Below are 17,526 nucleotides of genomic sequence, written 5' to 3' on the forward strand. Positions count from 1 at the left end.
AGAGAAAATCTCCTGACAAGACCAAGTCTAACACAGCGGGCAGACAGAGCATCAGCCTCAGTAAGTATCTGCCTATTATACTGTATTTTTAACCTCTCAGACACTGAGATGACGTTATATATCTGTGTATCTGTTCAATTACTTGAAATAGTCGCTGCTGATTGTCTTGATAAATGCTTGAGTAACAACTGGTCAGTTAAAATTGTTTGAATATAAGTTTATCTTGCATACATCCATGGTATGTATCATAAAAGCAACAGAAATAGAATGCTATGAGTAGCTATGTTGCATAAATCCACTGTCTGGCATTGGAAAATGGGAATGTTACTGCCTGAGAGTCTCATCCTGTTGTATGGATCATTTGACTTTGAGCTATATACTTGGTCTGGCAGAGGAAAACAAAGTCTGAGCTACTGGTGCACTCTGAATCACGAGTTTCTTATAAACTGTGTGATTAGTCCTCCAAGCATGAGAATAACAAGAACGGGAGATGAAAGAGAGACAAGAGGGAGAAGAAGAAGAAGAAGAATGGTCAGGGTTTCACAGGCGAGTGTCACAGATGCCTCGCAACGCTGGTGCTGTAACACATCCATCTTAAAATAACACGTCAGATGCGCTGAAGCTTCCAGCTCATGTGTCTGTCAGGCAGTGGATTATTGGGAGTTCACCATGTGCCACATCAAACCAAACAATGTTCTTCTCTGCAGTTCAGTCAAGTGCTGGTCAGAGCCAAAAAAAAGCATATTATTGCATTTTTTGGTATTTATTAAAACGTATTTTCTGATCATTGTGTTCATGTGAATGAGTGACTATATGGTGTGTTCCTGCAAACTGTCACATGAAAAAAAAACTTCCTTAATACAGTCATTCATTTATCTTGTAACACTTTTAACTCATTGTCCAAAACTGTGTTTAACTACCTGTGGACAAGCATGTGATTTAACCCTCCTGAAAGCAGCAAAACACACAAATGGTTGACCTCACTTTTTTCACTCACCTTTCAACTCACAAAGTCTTACTGTGGTCAAAAAAACAGTTAAATCCCTGGTTAGAAGCAGGTTTTCACCAGTGGGAATGTGTTTAACCGGCATTCACTCCCGAGTAAAATGATTCTGCAAATGACTGCGGTCTTTCATCAGCTTTGGCTCTGATCGACATTGTAGGAAAAGAAAGAGGATCCCGGTGAACTCGCGCCAAGTTTGCCTGCTCTATTTTCTGCCAGAGATGCAACTGTATATTTCTGCACACGTGTAAACATCCTGTATATTTAGCTGTTTGTTTGCTCAAAATACTCAGGTTCCACATGCCACCCCAAAGCCCATTGAGCTATTTTCCCTTTGTAATAATCTCTCCTCCACCATCCATCAGCTCGGTGGTTAAACTCTCATCAGGCTCTTGGCAAACAATTCAGTTTAGCAGTCAAAGCACTTGTGACTTGCATCACATATTCCAGGTGACCTTTCTTCCGCTCCCACTGTAACCAAAACAATCATAAACAGTCAGATAGTTTGAAGGGATGCACACACAACACAAAGGGACCTTGTGTCCAAAACCGGTAATTGACAGTGCATGATGTCTCACACTGTGCGGTTACTAAAGGGACATGTTTGTACAAAACTTTTAAACCCACAAACCATGATTAGCACGGGTTTGGTCTAAGTGGAAACAATATATTTTCTAAAAAGGTAAAGATCACGTATTTGACTGTATTTATCGGAAATCTATCTTCCCTCTGGTTCTTTTATTTGACCTTGGAACCTGGTGACTGACCTCTTATCTCGCTTGTCTTGTTTCCTTTTCGGCCGACTGACTCAGTGGCAGCAGTTGGACCTTTAATTATAGCAACCACAGCATTCCTTTGTGACAGAACAGGGGGAGATAGACAGGGAGGCATTGGAGGGGCACGGATGAGTGGTGTAAATAAATATACAAAAATAGAGAAAGATTCACTCTGTTATGTGATTTCACCTAATTAGGAAGGAGAGGCGAGCCATGCTCACTTTTACTTGCATATAAAACTTGTGTTTTTTACGCTTCCCCACAGTTAACAAGAACAAGAACCATGGGCCAGAAGCTGGAGAAGCCTTCGGAAAAAGATGAAGAGTCACGCAATAATTCGGAATGTTCTGAGCAAACAGGAGTGACAGAACAGCCCGAGACAAGAGAACAAGGTGAGAGCAGAGATGAGGATGATGATGGCCGTTTTGGTAGGATTAGCAGGATCAGTATCAGTGGCTCACCGGCTGGGCATACAGGGGAGCTCACAGTCAATCCTGCACGTACAGACAACCAAACTGGGCAACCAATCAGGCCTCTGTGTCAGCCAGAGCACCCTCTCAACACCACAGACAAATGGGTGGGTGGAGACAGGGAGAGTCTGAGTGTCACTCGAACTGTCGAGGATTCAAAAACTGTCCTGAACCGTAAAGAGGCGAGACAAACTTCTAACAAGAACCGAGGCTCTGAGAGTAAGGCTGCAGTCTTTACTTGGACTACAGCTATGGAGGGGCAGGGATATGGAATGAAATCCGAAACTGGCTGCAGCAAGCTTGGTCCTGACATTAAAAGCAGGGGTCTGTCAGGGTCATTTGATCCCCGTAATGAAGAGGACTTTGTGGTGCTGGAGAGGGATGAAACCTGGACATCTTTCGATGGAGAAAGCAATCTTTCAGGTAACATGATAACAAGGAAGAATCTTCAATCATCTGCTAAAGGGAGAGTTGAAGAAGACACATCTGCTCCCTACCTTCCAAAACCTTCCAGGAATACTCCTCAGGAAAAGGTGTATGAAAGTAAAAGCAGACGATTATCTGACACACTTCTGGTGATGCCAGACACTGAGGAAACATGTGCTGGGAGTTCACCCACTGCGTGTTTGCAGAGTGAAAGGGGGCAACATTTGGCTGAAGTGACAGGCAGCAGGTGTCGGCTAAAAGGAGTCGTTCATGTTGGAGCTGCCCACACTGAGGCAACTGGGAGAGGAAAGGCAGAGCGAGAACAAGTCATGAAAGACCAACGCGAGGGGCAAGTTGCTACTCACCAATCAAAACAAAACAACGGCACTGGTGGTTTGGAAAGCATGCGTGATACAGAAGGTTGTTTTGTTACACAGGAAGAGGAACATGGGGAGAATTTAGGATTTATTGCACAAAATGTTGATCAATCCAACCAAAACAGATTTGCTGGTGCTGTCTCTAAGAGGGCTAGAGCAGGTATTATCAGTTCAAGTGGTAAGAAAGATGATGGCCAAGCCTTTGACTCTCGTACCACAAATGCCAACCCCCCTAGATCTGAAAGAACACAAGCCCGAGACAATCCCTCACTTTCAATGGATGTTCTGTCACCAGGCAGTGAAGGCTATGATGGAAAGATGCAGAAAGTGATCTCAAAGACGGAGAATGAACATGTCCGCTTGTCTGCTGTCATCACCCCTCCACCTCAAACTCACCTGTTGCCTAAGAAAGACACAAAAGTGACAACACAACTCGATAGAGAACAGATAGTTCCTGAAGCTGTGCCTACCGGTGATTCTAAGGACGAGCCTATGCCAAAAGAGAAGCTCAGAGTAAAAGGTCCACCTCCACCTGTTCCCAAAAAACCCAAAAACCCATTTATAAAGCTCAAAACTGCACAATTATTGTCTACTGATGTTCAACGAAGAGGAAGAGATCATCGTTCTGAGGAGAAGGTCAAGAGAAGGCACACTTTCCATTTTAACAAAGACCTTAGATGCAACACAGCAAAAAACCAGGACATGTGCATGCTGTGGGACGACAGAGGCCCTTACATCCCTCCAACCAACACACGCCGGCTCTCTGCTGACCTCGGCCCATGTCAACGTCTTTCACTTGGACGCATGGATGAACAGTACGGAGACATGATTGACTATGACTTCTGTGAACGCATGGCAAATCTGTCTCCGGATGAAGACATGCAAGACCTTGATATGTTGCAGAGAAGGATATTCTTCGAGAGACGATCCAGAAATAAAAGTTCACCTCCACCTGTCGCGAAAAAGGCCCAAAATCCGTCTGCATCCACAGAGGCTCTGCACATAACAGAGGTTGCCCGGGACCTAGAAATCCAAAGACTAAAATCTGCTTGTTTAAGGAAAAGAGAAATCTGCCCTGAGCCCCCAACTGAGATAATCAGCAACAACAGCCATGCTAACTATGGTAAATGTAGAGATGTCACTGACCATAGAGCTGACAGGGATTCAGGCAGTGAGGTGGATTCTTATAAGCCCGTGTCAAAACTTATCAAGGAAAAAAATCAAATGCAGAGACTGCAGGGTCGGGTCAAATCTGAGGCGGTTAAACCTGAGGTTCGAGCGCCAGAGCAGGGTCCAAGTGTGAAAGTATCCCAGATGAAGACCGCCTTTGATGTCCCAAAGAGGTCCAAAGAGAGACAGGCAGAGGTCCAACCATCTCCAAAGAAAGGTAAGGACAGAAACACATTTTTCCAAAAGATATTCTGGGTTCACTGCTAGTACAGATACTGGTCTGGTCCTGTTTCCTCACTCTCAGGCAGTTGCCTTGGGCAAGAACACTCGGAAAAACCATAGACCAGGGGTGTCAAACTCATTTTTGTTCAGGGGCCACAAACAGCACATTTTGATCTTAAGTGGGCCAGACCAGTAAAAATAGTAAAATAATAGCATAATAACCTATGACCAACAAGAACTCCTTTGTTTTTTCTCCTTTGTTTTACATTTAATGAGGGATATTTTTACAAAACATGACATTTCTTGAGAAATTTCAACAATATCATGCCTAAATTTACTATTTACACATCATCTATAAAGGCATAAACATTTAGTCACAGGTATCTGGAAGTGAAAAATATTGCATTTGACCTTACGTTTAGATTGTAATCATAGTGTGAAATTTTGACAAATTCATCCTGTGGGCCGGATTGGACCCTCTGGCGGGCCAGTTCTGGCCCCCGGGCCGTATGTTTGACACCCCTGCCATAGACTGTAAAAAGATTTGGACGTAGTCTTCCAGTCCCTTAGTTCTTAGACACACCACATTAGCAAATATGTGTTCAAAGAGCCTAAATCCAACAGTTAAAAAAAGTTAAAAAAAAAAAGAGTAGTGTCTCTAAATGAATGCTAAAGCCAGGAGTGTTCTGTTTTTGGTGACATTTTCCTTCTCTTTATTAATTCAAGGATCTGCCTGCCTGTCTGCCTGTCTGCCTGCTTGTGTCTCTGTCTGTCAAACTGATGTCATGGCAACCATTGAAGCCAATAAAATCCTCTGAATATTTTTTGAAATTCCTTTGATGATAAAAAAAAGTCCTTTGATGACTTTGACAAGCACCCATAGTTCGGTTCTCTCTTCTTCCACATGCCTATCAGTGGAGAGATGCTAGAAATGTGACATCACAAATGAAAGGAGCGTGACGTCACCCATCTTTTATTTCAAGGAACATTTGAATTGTCCATCTGTCCACCTGTTATTCACACAACTGTCCAATGGGTCAAACTTGGCAATGACTTGCCAAGGGTGTGCAGTGTGGTAGGAATGTGATAGATATACCGCTAAACAAGCCGCTTCTGCATGCTCAAAGACAGTCGGGCCAAGGCGATGTGACATGCACGTGATGCTGAGTCGAAATGTGAGAATGAGACTGGTTGGCACTGGTTTTATGTAACTATAGTTATGGGTTTAATTATATCACATGATTAGTAGTATGTATTCATACGCTAATTCACTAATCCTGTTTTTTGATCAAATTGTCCTGGGTGTGGCCAACGAGCCAAAGGGGGCGGGGAAACAACTGTGCAGAAAACAAAGTGTGAAAGGATCAGTGTGAGGACACTGCCCTCTGGTGGTGAGAGTAAGTCCTTGTCTCACAGTTCTGTCGTCGTCACCATCTGAAAGAGACTTTTTTTTTACAGCTTGTTTTCATCAATAAAATCTGTTTTAGGTATTTTCTTTTTATCCAGAGAGATCCACAAATCTCATCTGTGGAATATTTATATGAAAAAAAAATGAACTCATAAAAATGAAGAAAACCCCAAATCATGAACAGAAAGCAGAATAATCCAATATAATCTGTCATTAATTAACAAAAACACAAATATAATGAAGTTGAATTTAAAAAGGCAGTTACTGTTTGTCCCTCTGTCAAGGGGTTGCAGGTGTTAATGTAAATGAATGACTTACATTTTATTTATTTGTTTTCCTGAAGTAAGAAACAGTTTAAAAATCTCATAATTCTACATCATCTTGACATAATCTCAGTCTTTATCCATTGCTCTAACAGGCTTCATCATCACAGGTGCGTGAATCAGATTAGGAACAGGTGACGACGTAACGACAGCAGCTGTTTTTAAATAAACATTTGCTTTAAAATCAACGACGAAAGAGGAAAAAAAAGAGGAACAAACGTCAGCTTCACTTCAGAGGTGAGACAAAAAAAAAAAACTGTCAGGGCTTTTTACACAAATATAAACATAAAATATACATCGAAAATGTTTATTTAATGTTTAACCTTTAAAAATACATTTCTTCTTCATTTTAGTGACACAAAGTCAGTTTAAAGAATCTCAGAATTTAAAAGCTCTGTGTCAACTTGAAAATGTTTCAATTTTGACTCAAAACTAAAGTTTAATACGTCCTAAAGTTGAAAATGTTCAAACGTTAAAGTCAATGATGGTGAATTTTTAAACTGAGGCGCTTTTTTTTATTTTTATTCGGATTAAAATTAAATTGTCAGTTTATTCTTTTAATGAATTACAATAAAAACAAAAAATGCAACACAACAAAAAACACACAATTTAGTTTTAAAAAATAAAGATAAAAGAAAAACATGAAAATGTTTTAACCTTAACTAAAAACCTTAACCACAACCACTTAATGTCTAACCTTACCCTTAATCTTACCTTTACCCTTAACCTAACCACAGTTCAAATTGTGTTCAATTCAAAGTACAAACACTCTAAATGTGTCATAATATTATTAAACTGTTATATTTACTTCGTTTTGTCTCGTTTTTAAGCCTTAAGTAAAAAAAAAAATACAATTGACAATAAAATAAATCAATTTATCCTCACAATCTGTAAATCTGTCCTCAGTAAACTGGATTATTTAACTTTATTTCATCATTGTTCATGATGCAGGTTGGTGTTTGTACCTGTGAGAACCAGCAGAGGGCAGCAGAGACTCACATGAGAGCTTTTCTGTCTTCAGCTGGTTTTTTTCTTTTTTTTAAGAAAAGACATTTTCACTTTTTTAATATTTAATGATTTAATTTTCTTTCCCTGTTCAGTTTAAGTTTACAAACATTTCCCATCAGCCTCTGTTTTTAACTTTCATGTCAGTCTCTTCAGCCTCCGGCACAAAAAGCTCTTTAGCTTCTTCTTCACGTCTAAAGGAAACCCCTGATGTTTCTAAAAAAGCAGAGAAAAGTCCACACAGATTATAATCTGGTTATTTTAACCACAGACATCCAGAGACAAGGAGAAGAAGAAGAAGAAGAAAACAAAAATGGAAGAAAAAGACCAATAGTTTTGTACTAGTGTTAGCATTTAGCTTGTGTGTTGTGACTGGATCTGGTTTCAGAAAATAATTTTTGTGTTTTTTGTCCTTTTATTTCAGATGTTTGTGTTTGAAAATGTTCATGTGACTTGACTGTGAGTCAGAGGGGGCGGAGCCTCAAAATATTTGATCAAACTCTGTCCAAACGTTGGCCAACGTAGATCAGATCATGTGATCTATGATCATGTGATATATTTTATTTGCTTACGTAAGGAGCTGATGATGAATGAATGAATGCTAATTAAATCTGCACCAACGCTTAACCGATTAGTTGTTTGATTATTTATTGATCTTTTTAAATTGCTGTTGGTTTTTTGGTTTGGTCAGTTGGTTAGTTGGTTGGTTGGTTGGTTGATAATTGGGTGTGTTGGTTGTTGGGTCAGTTGGTCATTTAGTTTGTGCACTTTTTAGTTGGTTGGTTGGTTGAGTGGATGATTGGTCAGTTAGTTGTTTGGTTGGTCAGTCCTGTTAGTTGGTTGTTGGGTCAGTTTGCTGTTGCTGATGATTGTTTGTTAGCCTTATTGGTTGGTTATTGGGTGTTGGTCATTTAGCTGATTGGTTAGTCGGTCAAGTAGATGGTTGTTGGTTGGTTGGTTGGTTTGACAGTTGGTTGGTTGGTTATCAGTCCCATTGGTCTGTGGGTTGGTTAGTTGGTGAGGTGGATGGTTGTTAGATGTTTCGGTTGGTTAATTAGTACACTGTTTGTTGTTTGTTTGGATGGTTCCTGGTCCCGTTGATTGATGGGTGGATGTTTGTTTGTTTGTTTGTTTGTTTGTTTGTTGTCTTGTGGCAAATCATCTACACCAAAATGTCGCTGATAAATGTCTCATCGTTGTTGTTGTTGTTGTTGTTTTGTTAACTGCTCACTCCCCTCACACCAAAGTCCATTGAAAGTCATTTTACGTCACAATACACAGAAGACATAGATCCACTGTGAGCTCTATTATTGAGTCCAAATGTAATTTTCATTATTTTTAAATTGATGATTTAAACTCTTTGTGCAGATTTACCACACGACGCAGCAGCTCCCGTGTCCTTGTGAGCTAAAAAACACAGATTTTCTCTCTGGAGTTTGGTGCAGGAGAGAGAGAGAGAGAGAGAGAAAAATTCACTTTCCAACCAACGTTTTCCCTTTTTTTTTCCCCCTGAATGATCCGTTCTTTTTAAAAAAAACCTTCTCTAAGCGAACTCCAGCGCTGTCCAGAGGCGTTCAATGACCTCACGCTGCAGCAGAGCGGATGGAAAAGCACAGATGTAAAACGAATTTTACATTAATTAGAGACAAACAAAGCTGCACCGGCGTCAGCATCTGTTCACGTTTCACACTCGGGTTTAGAAATGTGTAACGTGCCGAGCCGCCGCCGCCGCCGCCGCTCTGATCTAATCCTGCGTTTAACTTCACACAATAACCTCCTCCCAAGTTAAACAACCGCGTTCCCCCCGTGTTTGACGTGCTTTGCCCTGCAGTGTGAACACGGCTCGCTTTATATTTCAGGCAGCAAATAAACAGAGAGATTAGATTGTTGTGGTTATTATTATTATTATTATTATGTTGTCAACTTTATTACTTTTCGGTGAAGCCACCGGCCTCGGGGGTTTAATTCAATCATGGAATATTTCTGTTATTCCTTCTGTGAGTCCAAGCTGGAAAAAAACAAAACAGAAACTATTCCAGGGACTGAGCCTGAAGAAGTGTGTGTGTGTGTGTGTGTGTGCGCTCAGAGAATCAGTCCCCTGTGAACAACAGACAACAATAGTGTGTTCCATCATGTCATTGAACCGCTCTCCATCCATGTTTTCTCTCACGCCAGTTTTTTTCTCCCGCCGTGTTTTTCTTCTTTCGCCGTCATCATTTATTATGTGTGTGTGTGTGTGTATGTGTGTCCAGGTATTACTAATGTTGTGGGGACCTAAACCTGTTTACACAGTCACATTATGGGGACTTGTCTTCCTTGTGGGGACAAACAGCAAGTCCCCATAACGTAAATTACTACATTTTAAAGTGAAGGTATGTTTTAAGGTTAGGCTGAGATTTAGATTAGGGTTAGGGTTAGGATTAGGATTAGGCCAGTAGTAATTGTGGTTATGGTTAGAGTAAGTCTCCAGGAAATGAATGTAAGTCAATGCAATGTCCCCTCATGTCATGAATGTCGAACATGTGTGTGTGTGTGTGTGTGTGTGTGTGTGAGGGAAACAAACACACACACATCATTTATCCTCATTAGGCTTATTTTGCTCTGTCATGTTTGCCATTAAAAAGCCGATTTCCAGGATCCAGATTGAGTCTGAAACAGCAGCAGCAGCAGAAACAGCAGCAGCAGCAGAAACAGCAGCAGCAGCAGCAGCCGTGGACAACACGCCGCTGTGTGTGTGTGTGTGCGTGTGTGTGTGTGTGATTAATTAAGAGCAAAGTTAAACGAGGATACGTCCCATTTACAAATCATCCCAATCAGTGATGAGCTTTAAAATCCGAGCTGGCATCAAAACTCAAACTCACACTGACAGACGCCAAGATCTCGTTTCAAAAGCAATAATGAGGAGGAAAATGGTGACATGAATCTGCTGGAGGTGAGATTTGTGTGTGTGATTGTGTGTTTGTGTGTGATCTCTGTTTTCTGAGTGGAAACTGAGGTTTTCCCTCTTTGTACCAAAGCCCATTGAAAAAAACAGCGATTTTACTTCACAGCAAACGTGAGTTGTTCATCTGCTTTTGTCTCAACTCGTTCGTTCAAATGTGTTATTTTGTGACTTCACTGATTCAAATCCTTTGTTCGGCTTTACCTCAGTGACACAAACTGACCACACGGGGCAGCAGTGGACCAGCTGCTCCCTTGTCCACGTGAGTTAAAAACACTGATTTTCTCTATGGGGTTTGGTGCAGGAGAGTGAGCAGCTTAGAAACGTGAGTTTGCAGTGAAATAAAGTGGTAAACTTATTCCTGAACTGTCCTTTTCTTAAAAGTTTCTGACTTTTAAAGGGATATTAATGAACATATTATATTTTTTAATAAGATACGATACTGTAGATGCCGTCAACAGGTGAAGATTTTATTATGACGCGGCTAAAATCTGTTTTTCCTTGAAAAGATTATAGATTAAATGATGTTTTTGGTAAGTCATGGCCATCAAAATCATTACGTAGACTAGTATTTTTAAAGAAAGTATCACTGAGCAGTCCGCATGTTTTGTACTGTTATGACGTTTAGTTCAGCTACTGTCTTTGTCTCACACTCACGGGGAGTTAATGCCATTATCGTTGACAGAGAACAAAAACCAGTCTCTTGTTCACCACGTTTTTGTCGCTGTCGTCTTGTTCTTCTGTGAACGCACTTCCACAACAGCTGCAACACGACACTAAAATATGACAGTATTGCTGACACGACATTGTCTTTCTTCATTTTTAAATCCTTTTTCCCTCCTTAGCGTTAGCTGTCCACACAAAGATGATAAACCACCAGAAATTAACTTGTGTGACACAAACAGTTTCATGATGTGAAGGCAGTTCAGTGTCTCTAAGAGCAGGAAATGCCACATTAAAAATCAATGATTAATCTCAATGATATTAAATTAAGTGCTGCAGGTTTTTCCTCTGAATCCTCCGTTTCCATCCCATTACTCTCCAACCAAACACTGCTGTTTTCACTGATGAACATCAGCAACGTCTGCTGTTGCTGCTGCTGCTGACCTCGAAAATCTGCCTGTTTCAAAGTAACAAACAACAACAACAAAAACAAGTCAAATCACACAAAGATATATAGTTTTAATATTGTAATATTCCTGGAGCACACGAATAAAACACTCTGCGGTCAATAAAATAGGACGGAACATTTTCATTAAATAGTGCAGTATCTGTTTAATTTGTGTCTGTATGTTTGTGTTTTTTTTTTCAGGTATTTAGGAGCGGAGAAAAGAATTTATAATTTATAAAGAAAAAAGGGAAAAAAATATATGTGTCTGTGTATATATATATGTTGTAATAATAATAATGATAATACAAACTTGTGTGGCTGCTGAACCAAAAGCGTCATGTGAACGTTGTTTATTTTCTCATAAGTTGAGGCTTTTGCTGCTAAATGACGGCAGATGCCGAGGATTTGTCTGAGCTTATTGATGCCAACACACACACACGCACACACACACACACGCGCACACACACACACACACTAACCTCATGTATGCCGTAATGAATCGTCTCATTATTATTGATGGACCTGGCGACTGTGTCTTGTTTAAACTGACATTTAATGCACTTTTGTGCAAATAATGTACAAACTCTCACCTGCTGCATTAACATCAAACATCAGACATGTACGTTTGTGTTCTGTTTATTAATATCAGCTCAGGGGAATAATAATAATAATCTCCTCCAGATTATCTGATCAGCTCAATCTTTGGACTGTGATTTTCGATAAAATCTATTTTATAAACCTCTTTGTTTTACGTGGTACTGTAGGTACAGTATACAGTAAGTACAGTAGGTACAGTAGGTACAATATACAGTAAGTACAATATACAGTAGGTACCGTATACAGTAAGTACAATATACAGTAGGCAGTATACAGTAAGTGCAGTAGGTACAATATACAGTAGGTATAGTATACAAAAGATACAGTAAGTACAATATACAGTAGGTACAGTAGGCAATAACAGTAGTACAGCATACAGAAGGTACCTGATACAGTAAGTACACAATATACAGTAGGTACAGTATACAGTAAGTACAGTAGGTACAGTATACAGTAAGTACAATATACAGTAGGTACAGTATACAGTAAGTACAGTAGGTACAGTAAGTACAGTATACAGTCAGTACAGTGGGTACAGTATACAGTAAGACAGTAGGTACAATATACAGTAGGTATTGTAGGTACAGTAGGTACAGTGTGTACAGTATACAGTAAGTACAATAGGTACAATATACAGTAGGTACAGTACACAGTAGGTATTGTAGGTACAGTATACAGTGTGTACAGTAAGTACATTATACAGTAGGTATTGTAGGTACAGTACAGTACAGTAGGTACTGTGAGTACATTATACAGTAGGTATTGTAGGTACAGTATACAGTGAGTACAGTATGTACAGTATACAGTGTGTACAGCAAGCAGCAGGAGCAAGCTTAATATATGCAGGTATTGTAGGCACAGTACAGTGGTACAGTAGGTACAGTATACAGTGTGTACAGTAGGTACAGTATACAGTAGGTACTGTAAGTACAGCAAGTACATTATACAGTAGGGCATTGCAGGCACAGTATACAGTGTACAGTAGGTACAGTATACAGTAGGTACTGTAAGTACAGCAAGTACATTATACAGTAGGTATTGTAGGTACAGTATACAGTGTGTACAGTAGGTACTGTAAGTATAGTAAGTACATTATACAGTAGGTACTGTAAGTACAGTAAGTACATTATACAGTAGGTATTGTAGGTACAGTATACAGTGTGTACAGTAGGTACTGTAAGTATAGTAAGTACATTATACAGTAGGTTCAGATTTACCTCAGTCGATCAGCAGCTCCTTTTGTTACTGTGAGCTAAAATCACTGTTTTTCTCTATGGACTCTGATGCAGGAGACTTTGGAACACTGTCTTTGTCGTTTATGTTTGTTAGATCATTATTATTATTATTATGTATATGTATATTATTTATGGATTATTTTGAATTACAATCCCCCCCAGGTTGTTGACATTGTGATTGGTTTTGTTATGTATTATTCAGCTCAGAGGGCGGTGGTTTGTGTTGTTATTTTATTATTCTTTTCTTCCTGTGAACGACCAGTACCAACATGTTTTTTTGTGGCACAAACAATTTACTTTTACATTATTACTTGTTGCACCAGCTGTTCTTACTGGAAAATCTTATAATCTCATCATATTATGCACTGATCAAAGATAACACACACACACACACACACACACCCGCTCCTGATGTTACATTACTGTCATAAATCTTTCAGATTAACATCTCAGCCTCTGGACATATTTACTAAAATATGAAATTAAAAGAATCTGTTTTGCCAACACTATAAATCGGAGCATGTGTGATGTCATAGACTCAAGCAGGGGTAGATCTATACATGTGATCTTTTATAAGTGTTAACTCAGACTTTCAAGCTCCTGGAGATGCACTAACGCTCACTGACCCACTTGAATCAGGTGTGTTGGAAACATCCAGGACCAGTTCTTGTATTTGTTGCCTCTTTCGGAGCTTTTTCTGTCATAAACACACACTTTGTCAGGTCGTCAAGTGCAGAGCTAAGATTTGAATTGTGGTTATGGTTAAGGTTCTGAGCTGACGCTTTGTTTATAGGGACTGAAGGTTAGGATGACAGCTAATCATTACGTACATTGTGTATTTTTGTTATCGCACACAAATGTTACAGGATAAAAGAATAGTTCATCATTTTGTTCTTTTTAATCACAAAGCTGCCATCGCGGTCAACCCTCACCCTGTCACTTCCTGTTTCTGTCCACACACACACAAACATGACGCCTCGATGTTCAGCAGAAAATGGGATGAACTTGGACAGTATACAGAAAGTACAGTATGTACAGTATACTGTAGGTACAGTATGCAGTGTGTACAGTAGATACAGTAGGTACAGTATACAGTAGGTATTGTAGGTACAGTATACAGTAGGTATTGTAGGTACAGTAGGTATTGTAGGTACTGCATACAGCAGGCATTGTACAGCAGGGTACAGGTACAGTATACAGGTACAGTATACAGGTACAGTAGGCACTGTAGGCAACAGCATACAGTGTGTACAGTAGGTATAGTAAGGGGCCAGGTACAGCTTACAGGTTTTTGTAGGTACAGTATACAGTGTGTACAGTGTTAGGCACAGTAGGTGGCCAGCTTCATGCAGGTTTTGTAGGTAATAGCATACAGTAGTACAGCATGGCCAGTGTAAGTAGGTATTGTAAGTACAATAGGTACAGTATACAGTGGGTATTAGAGGTACAGCATATGGTAAGTACAGTAGGCAATATGCATACAGTGTGTACAGCATATGCAGGTACAGTTAAAAGTGTGTACAGTAGGTATTGTAAGTACAGTAGGTACAGTATACAGTAGGTATTGTAGGTACAGTATACAGTGTGTACAGTAGGTACTGTAAGTACAGTAGGTACAGTATACAGTAGGTACTGTAAGTGCAGTAGGTACAGTATACAGTGTGTACATTAGGTATTGTAAGTACAGTAGGTACAGTATATAGTAAGTCCAGTAGGTACAGTATACAGTAGGTACAGTAGTAAGTCCAGTAGGTATTGTAAGTACAGTAGGTACAGTATATAGTAAGTCCCAGTAGGTACAGTATACAGTAGGATACAGTATATAGTAAGTACAGTAGGTAGAGTATACAGTGTGTGTTCAATCATTTTGCCCGTCATCACACACAAATGTTACAGAATAAAATATTTCATCATTTTGTTCTTTTTAATCACAAAGCTGCCATTTCCTGGAAATCACTGTTTTCATCCAAGTTCATCCCGTTTTGTGCTGAACATCGAGGCGTCATGTTTGTGTGTGTGGACAGAAACAGGAAGTGACAGGGTGAGGGTTGACCGAGATACTAATGTGTCATCGTACTATACTATTTTGTGCAACATAAGGCCCTGGGGCCGGATCTGGACCGCAAACGGGTTTTCTCCGGCCTGAGCTCTAATGACAGATCAACGATGTGGATCTAAATATTTCCTTTAAATACGATAAAACACTGCAAACACAGACCAAACATTTCAGTTTCACATCATCTTAATAAGAGAGTGTTTCACACACAGCCAGACTTTTATTTTGAAAAAATGATCAGTAAGTTTACAAGTTACAGCTGAAATGTTTATGTATTTTTGACAGCATTTTTACTTTTAAAATGTAAATGCTTTGCATGTTGCATAATAAAGATGGCTTTGATGATGATGATTATTATTATTATTATTATTTAAATACCCTTTATTTTACTTTTACTGGTAAAATAGCATACAATAGTGTCAAAACATTTATAACAAATGGTTAAAAGTATATTTTCTTTGAAATGAAAAATGAATAAAACACAAACAAATCCATCTAGATGTGAGTCAAAAGACAGACACAGACTCCATTAGTCAAAATGAAAGCATACGACCCACGTTTCAGTCTGCACAATACCACTAATTGTCCTCAACTGTCCCAGTTGTTTGGGTCCGGGACGAGTGAGACATCTGTCCTCACAACAGACCTAAAGAAATGTGTCCCCACACGTCTCCAAATCTACCCGCACAGACAGATAATGTCTGGAAATGAAGGACGTCTCCGGACGATGCTGTTGATTTCCATTCAGTTCATATTTCTTGATGATCTTAACTTTGCCAAATGGTTTTGGCACACACACACACACGCACACATACACACACACACGCACACACGCACACACACACACACACACACGCACACATACACACACTGATCTCTGCAATGTTTACCGTCCTCGTTGTGAAGCACAAGTTACTATGATTACAAACCATCATTGACAAAACACAATTGTCCAGGCTGCAAAACACTATTGATTCTTCTAATCATGATATACAACACACACACACACACACACACACACACACACACGCGCCACACTGCCGAGTCGACTGAGCACAGAAACAATTTCATTTACATTCACTGTGATATTGGAAAAACATCTTGTCGTGTCATGTTGTGCTGAGAATGAACAAACTTCATGACATAATCGAGGTGTGAAAATCAAACTCGCCCCGTTTCTGCTCACATTTCTACTCCCAGCACCTGGATTACAGTCTGAGAGCACTGTGTTTTTTTTCTTAACTGAAATGTCTGCTAATTTAAGCATTATTGTTTATTATTTCAACAACGTCCCATAAAAGATGCAATGTCAGTAAAGAGTGATTTTTTTCGGATGCATATTATTGAAATGACCCAATCAGCTGATTACATGAGTTATTTAAATTTGATGCCTGACTTTAAACAGAACAGGAGACTGCAGTGAAAATCACTAACTATTTTGACCCGGGCCTAAAGATTAACTTGAGTCTCAAAAATGCTGAGTCATACTTTCTCTGTCAGTGCATACATACAGTAAAGGTCAGATATGGCCTGAGTAATGTAAATGTTGTCGTGGGTATAGTGCATTTTTGGTTGGTATTTATTTTAAGTACATTTTACACATACAGTACAAGGAATTTGACTTTTTTGTTTTTGTCCTGCTTTCTTGTAGAAACGTGTGTCTCCCACACACAAATCATAATGTTCTCCTCCATTTTGAGCAGAGTCTGGACGTTACGTGACGTCATCTGTAGAAACTGTCCACGTGAAAAGAAAAGAGCAAGAGTATGTGTACAACTGATTTTATTTGAAATAAACAAGACAGAAGTGCGATTAACAGTTAACAGTAGCGAGTGTTTTTGAGACGCATGTGGAATCTTTAGATAAGGAACTCAGACAATTCCGAAATCCAACTACAACTGTAGCACTGACTGTAGGAGTGAACATAAGTGTAAGCCGGTTTTATTTTTGAATGAAAGAAAATGTATTTTTTTAATGAAGTAATAATTTATAATCCAGTTCAATGTGCTGCTTCTACACTAATTTAAATGCACTGATTAATATCACAAAATAGTATTTTATTAACGCTAACTGAATACTCTCGGAAAAAATGGAGATTTATCGCGAACGGTAACGTCACGCGCACACCTGTGTGCGTCACATCTCGTCGTCACGTGAGCTCCGGCTGTGCCGATTCCCATTTCTCCGACGGCACCTGAACGCGGCATCCTCCGTGAATGCAGCACCGGCAGTGTTGAGGTGATCCATGGCAACAGTCGAGCCCGTTTCTCCACTCACTCTGTCCGTCTGTGCAGCAGGAATGAACCGAGGACGAGTCTCTCCTCACGGCTCCCGCTGACACTCACCCTCCCTCCCTTCCTTCCTTCCTTCCTCCCTCCCTCCCTCCCTCCATCCATCGGCATTGAC

The 17,526-nt window shown here is 39.8% G+C and overlaps 1 protein-coding gene across 1 annotated transcript; it reads left to right on the top strand.

Annotated features, from left to right (window-relative positions):
• Positions 1 to 35: 35 nt before the first annotated feature.
• On the top strand, positions 36 to 4,564 carry LOC122784522. The gene is made up of 3 exons (XM_044049824.1): positions 36 to 60; positions 2,045 to 4,439; positions 4,527 to 4,564. The coding sequence occupies exons 2-3, from the start codon at positions 2,063 to 2,065 to the stop codon at positions 4,562 to 4,564; spliced, it is 2,415 nt and encodes an 804-aa protein (XP_043905759.1). The 5' UTR covers positions 36 to 60; positions 2,045 to 2,062.
• Positions 4,565 to 17,526: the final 12,962 nt, after the last annotated feature.

The sequence above is a fragment of the Solea senegalensis genome, linkage group LG17 (genome assembly GCF_019176455.1).
Source record: "Solea senegalensis isolate Sse05_10M linkage group LG17, IFAPA_SoseM_1, whole genome shotgun sequence".
In the NCBI taxonomy this organism is placed as follows: domain Eukaryota; kingdom Metazoa; phylum Chordata; class Actinopteri; order Pleuronectiformes; family Soleidae; genus Solea; species Solea senegalensis.

Excerpts from the sequence above, each read along its gene's own strand:
- LOC122784522 (XM_044049824.1), top strand. The coding sequence starts at position 2,063 with ATGGGCCAGAAGCTGGAGAAGCCTTCGGAAAAAGATGAAGAGTCACGC. Across the intron at positions 4,440-4,526 it reads CCAACCATCTCCAAAGAAAG|GCAGTTGCCTTGGGCAAGAA; the intron begins GTAAGGACAGAA and ends CCTCACTCTCAG.